The sequence below is a fragment of the Loa loa genome, assembly GCF_000183805.2.
Source record: "Loa loa unplaced genomic scaffold supercont3.209, whole genome shotgun sequence".
Lineage (NCBI taxonomy): Eukaryota > Metazoa > Nematoda > Chromadorea > Rhabditida > Onchocercidae > Loa > Loa loa.
The window spans coordinates 80,884-86,229 of record NW_018108389.1 but is presented as its reverse complement, the minus strand read 5'-3'; the positions used below and the strand labels follow the sequence as shown (position 1 = coordinate 86,229).

Genomic DNA, 5,346 nt, shown 5'->3' with positions numbered 1-5,346 from the left:
AGTATATATATATATATATATATATATATATATATATATATATATATATATATATATATATATATATATATGTATCAGTGTACGTAATAGTACTTGTAGTGTCTAAAATAGTATGACGACGGTTTCGGAAAGAATCAAAGAGCGACAATAATATTTCCGGAAGCCTGATCACCTCTTTTTTAACTCTTTATCATTCGTTACTAAAATTATCCACTGTCTTGCCCAATTTATATTCATATTGAGATTTCGCATCTCTTAAGAACTGTTTCTTCAGCTTACGTCCAATTCAAGCAATCCTCGTTTAGCTACTTTTTTGCCAGTAATTCGGCAAGCTTTTACTAGCACCTCTCTTAAACTGTTACCCTCATTGAGGAAATGTATACAGCATGCGATAAAACAATCCCCAGCTCCAAGTGTATCAATAGCTGGTCCAGCTTGCATATATGCATCTACTGATATCATCTCTCCATTGGCAGTATGTCGAGCAGCTGCGCCCTGGAAATAAATAGCAATAGCTTATTGAAAATAACAAAAGATTCCTTTATTATTAATCAGCTTAATAACAACAATCATTATAATTAAGGATATCCTAAAACGTTAACATTAGTTCTCATTATTCTATTCCAAAAATATAATTTTTACAAATGATTTTTTACAAATGATACAATTTTTTTTTCACAAAAAAAAGCTCGTGATAACAATTTTCAAATTATTCAGACTTTTCAAATTAAAAGTTGTAGGAATTGTTCACAATTCACAAATGAAACAGCAAGTTCAAAAATTAAAACCTGTTCAGCCCATGGACAAATTACGATAGCACGTGAAGCACCGAAATTTTGCTGCATACCAAATACAGCTTCTTCCTTATTTTGGAAACCCTTCTTCCTAAATATGATTTGTTAATGGTTGGCAATAATGTAGAAATACATGTTTGTTAAAAGTTGACTGTTTACTTCCTTGCTTTTCCCGAATTCATACTGTTTCGATAAGTATCACTATGACAACAAAAAGAAAAAAACTTGGTTTGTCACAACTGGTTTTTTCTGATTTTTGAAATTTGAATTTTCATCTGCAAATTTAATTCCTAAGATTTCCTGCAAAGCATCCATCCTGAACTATCGGAAAACAAAAAGGGAATACTTCCCGAAAGAGAATACTATTTTATGACGTATACTACAAAGCGTGATATGAGATGACATGAAATAGCATTCCGCACACTATGAGATAGTATTCAACTCTATCAGTGATTCGAAACTACCACCGCTACCGGCACTACTACTACCTTACTGATAGGCAAATTAAATGAGATGAATAATACAACATATCGTTTGACCCAACCAGTAATTCCGAATTCATCAAGAGATGACTATTCCAGTTTAATGAATTGTCTATTGATTGTTCCTTCCAAACCATTTCTTTTATCAATGTTAACAAAAGATATCTGCATGTCCCATAGATTTACATAGAGATCAAAGTGTTAAAGACACCAAGATACCTTGCAAAATCTTTCGACACAAAGATAACGTCTACAAATGGTATAGCATTTTCAAGAGTTTCAAAATCTCGAACTTTTTCACATTCCAATGATAATTTTGGCCTTTCATTATTTTGTCGCGATATATGAACATATTCTATCATCGTGATAAGATTTTCAAAATTTCTTCCTGAAAAAGAAGAAAAAGAAAATATGAATATTATGAAAAGATGAAGAAAGCAATTCGTAGGATCCTACGAAAAGTGCTTACATTACTAATTTGAAAATCAAGAAAATTATGAACCTTCAAAATGTATCCAGGAAAAAATGTTGATATCTGGGAAAGCGAGCTGAAACTCGTCGCAATTTGGCTCTTGCAACTGCCCTCTGCAATAATATTAAAAGAAAATACATGCTTTAGATGCCGGTATCAACAGGTAATGCTTAATGATAACTTCATCAAATTCGTAAGTTTGAACTTAATTTTAAATATAAACTTGAATGGATGCAGTCTGAAGGTAATTTCCTGATTTCCATATTATTCGTCATTACTTTCTTTTTTCTTGACATACACATTATATAGAGTACAATTACCTGTAATGCATAATCGTTCTGGAGCCAGTCCCCTCACTGACAATTACTGTTGACGTCGGCAAATCACCATCCAAACGATGAAGACAGTGTTTCAATGAAATACCAACTTTGGCCAATAACCTGAAATCCTCTAAACAAGCTTTAGGAATAATGTAAAGGGGGAAAAAGAACAGAACGATCATTTTAAGTCTAAAATATGGAACATAGCATGAGGAAAGCGTTTTAAAAATTAATATTCTTACGATGTAATAAGGGTGCAGTTGATTGGAATTGGGGAAAATAGTACTGAATAAGGATTGAGCTGATTCAATACGATCACATTATTGGTTGCATTGCCTCCAGGTGTCCAAATCTACAACATTAGCCAAACCATCAAATTAATGCTGCAAATTCGTTCTTGCAAAAAAAAAAAATTATAGGATAGGTACGCTGCAACACGCATTTGGATTGTTTTACTTATTCAATATATCAATTTCTTTCGGTGGATTGAAATGAAACTGCAGAGAGTAATTTATATCAAAAAAGAACTGGTTAATTATCCAAATATGTTATATCGAATTTACTAGACGTACTGATTGGCTAGAAAAGGAAGGAATATAAGAATGGCTTGAAACTGGGATATATTGCATGTTCCGAACCATTCTTAAATTCTCAATTTCCCGTAATTCTGCAGTATTCCTTGATATTTAGGAAAGCTATCCCGGTAAGTAGAAAATCTTAGAAAAAGATAAACTGAATTTAAAGCACAGTGTGGACTTCTTTAATAGCCTGCTATGTGATAAAAACGAAAAACATTGATTTTATTAAGATTATACGCTTGTACCAAAATCTTTCCACTATTCAGGGAACATTAGAATAGTTTGCTAATACGAACCAGCAGTCATTGTAGTGTTGCCAAAAAAAAAAAAGTAATAGAAAAAATAATCTCAAATCGCGACAAATGAAAGGAACTGATTTCACATTCCTAATCACCTGTTTTAATATTCGAGAATCACTATCTTCAACTGGATAGCTCCTGACGTAATTGATGATATCGACGCATGTCAATCCAACAACAAGGATTTGCTTATCCATAACAAGACTCTAAAGGGAAGAAATCAGATTTCTGGTGTAAAATACGTTAGGAGCAAGCAAAGAAAAATCATCTTTTAACGGAAAAATGCCTTACAAGTTGAGTCATAGAAAAAACTTCTTTCTCTCTCGTCATGAAATCGGTATCAAAAATAATTTTTGAAAAGAAAAAGTATCCATAAACTTTTCATCATATAAAACCTCCTACCAACATCTGATAAGAAAATGGTTCCATTCTATCATTAGTTGCTATGTTTAACAGAAAACAAAATGCACAAATTCATTCTTCATGAGAAAACAAAATCAATGACAAATAAGCAAAATTGCACAAAGCAAAAAGAGAAATTTTTGGGAAAAGATACCCCAAAATCAACAAGTCAAGCAGATTTGCAATTCATCCCCGTGTATTTCACTCTGAAAGGCTGACCACGCGATAAGCACAAAGAATACAATATGACATGAAAAACAAAAGGAGAACATTAAAGAATGAAGTATAATTTGCATACTTTGCAAAAAATCGAGACATAGCTCTAGTTAAGCAAGAGAATAAATTAAAAAATACTGGATTACGTTTTACCGTTTTTCCTAAAACGTAAGCCTATATTTTTTCTAAAATATAAGCTTGAAGGGCAACTAATTGTCTCTCGTTTTATGTTTTTTTAATAGAAGTCAAAAACAAAGCACCGAAAATACCAAAAACAGTTCAAACATATTTACGGATGAACTCTATCTGTTTCTATCGTTCCTTGAAACTGATACAAAACAGAGCACTATAAAAAGATCTATCCACAGAAGATCAAACTTCCATTTATTTGATCAATAAACCTTCCGACAATTTCGTTACTTTTTTTTCAAATCACCTGCAATGGAAATGAAATTATTCAGATTTTTGAAATATAGGCCGTAAGAATGAGCACTGACTTGAAAAATATGTATGGTTGAACTTCTTGTGTAGGGAGACCTCTATTAATTACAGAACTTAACATTACGTGTTGGGATATGAAAACCTTGCAATCCAAACTATGCTGTTTCCTATCAAAGTGTAATTAAATCCGATTAAAACGAGCAAAAATTCATAACAGAGAAAAAAAAAGGAAAGACTAACAGCTCTGTTCATCAATCCACTGAAGAGCATCCAACTGACGCCTAAGGATCTGCGCAATTTGGTCTGCTGTTTCAGCCTGATCATCGACACCTTGACTAATTCTTTGTAGTTCTTTAACCTGGAAATTTGAATTTATCTTTTAGATATTTCGAATTCTGCACACAATACAGAAATTTCTAACTCATGAAATGTAAATGCACCTGTTCGATAATGTCATTTATATCATCATCTGCTTGTTTCAGCTGCGCATCAATCTGTAACTGTAACTGCAACCTAAAACCGGGCAAATTATTAGCAACTTTGAGATTAATTTGCGCAAAGAAACTTATATCGGTCGAAATAACAATAATATCTGATCACTTATTTTATGATTTACGTTTCCATATAACGAAAAACATACGCTAGTGACAAAAACCTTTCAACAAGAGAATTAAGATGTTACTTATAACAGGTGAGAAATTAAGATCAACAACTGCAAATTGCAAGTCGCAAAATAGGCCAATTTCAAGTAACAAAATGGGCGTGATTAGGCTACTAACATTATCAAAAACAAGCTTACATAGCCTGTCGTTGCATGTCGGCATGAGTAGCTACACCTGGATCCGGTAGTCCTATTGGTGCCATTTCCGTCCAATCACTAAGACCCAAAGCTTTTTCCAGATCAACAACTAAAGATTCAAGTTCAGTTTGCTGTTGAGAAATGAAATCAACAGCGTGCAAAAACCGGTCCTTCTCCTCTTCCAGCTGTTTGATCTCTTCGCTTACATCAAGAACCTACAACAATCAACTTACGAAATCGTATCTCCGTGATAAAATGATGAAATCCAGAATGAGATTCAAAAAATAAGTAAGAAATTTATCCGAGTAATTACATGCTGAAAGTGCTTAAACTTTGAATCCGGAAGAACAAATAGCTAAATGATCTCCGATCAAGAACAGCACATCATTTATAGTAAAAAATTAATGATTTTAAAGAAACCAAATCCAAAGCAAAAGAAGAAGACGGGAAAATGGGCTTTAAAGTTTTGGAGGCAAAGAGGTTAAAATAAGCAAAAAAAAAAAAAAAAAATGGAAGCCATACCTTTTGCTGATTTGCCTAAAA

General features: G+C 32.8%; 2 protein-coding genes across 2 annotated transcripts in view; both read right to left on the bottom strand.

The window, feature by feature from the left end:
• Positions 1-157: 157 nt before the first annotated feature.
• Positions 158-3,194, bottom strand: LOAG_12304 (hypothetical protein). Its single transcript, XM_003147817.2, has 7 exons — positions 3,041-3,194; positions 2,311-2,420; positions 2,069-2,188; positions 1,779-1,861; positions 1,496-1,664; positions 789-885; positions 158-495 (listed from the first exon to the last, which is right to left on the bottom strand). Exons 1-7 carry the CDS (start codon positions 3,140-3,142, stop codon positions 271-273), a joined length of 906 nt encoding a protein of 301 aa, XP_003147865.1. The 5' UTR covers positions 3,143-3,194; the 3' UTR covers positions 158-270.
• A 785-nt stretch (positions 3,195-3,979) lies between these two features.
• Positions 3,980-5,346, bottom strand: part of LOAG_18160 (nuclear pore protein) — a gene marked incomplete at its 3' end in the record, with an annotated part of 7,875 nt that continues 6,508 nt past the window's right edge. Inside the window, exons 10-13 of the mRNA XM_020450826.1 lie at positions 4,804-5,018; positions 4,445-4,517; positions 4,245-4,362; positions 3,980-3,999 (exon numbers count right to left, since the gene is read on the bottom strand). Of these exons, the coding sequence (XP_020305451.1) occupies positions 3,980-3,999; positions 4,245-4,362; positions 4,445-4,517; positions 4,804-5,018 (426 nt within the window). The remainder of the gene's footprint in view (positions 4,000-4,244; positions 4,363-4,444; positions 4,518-4,803; positions 5,019-5,346) is intronic.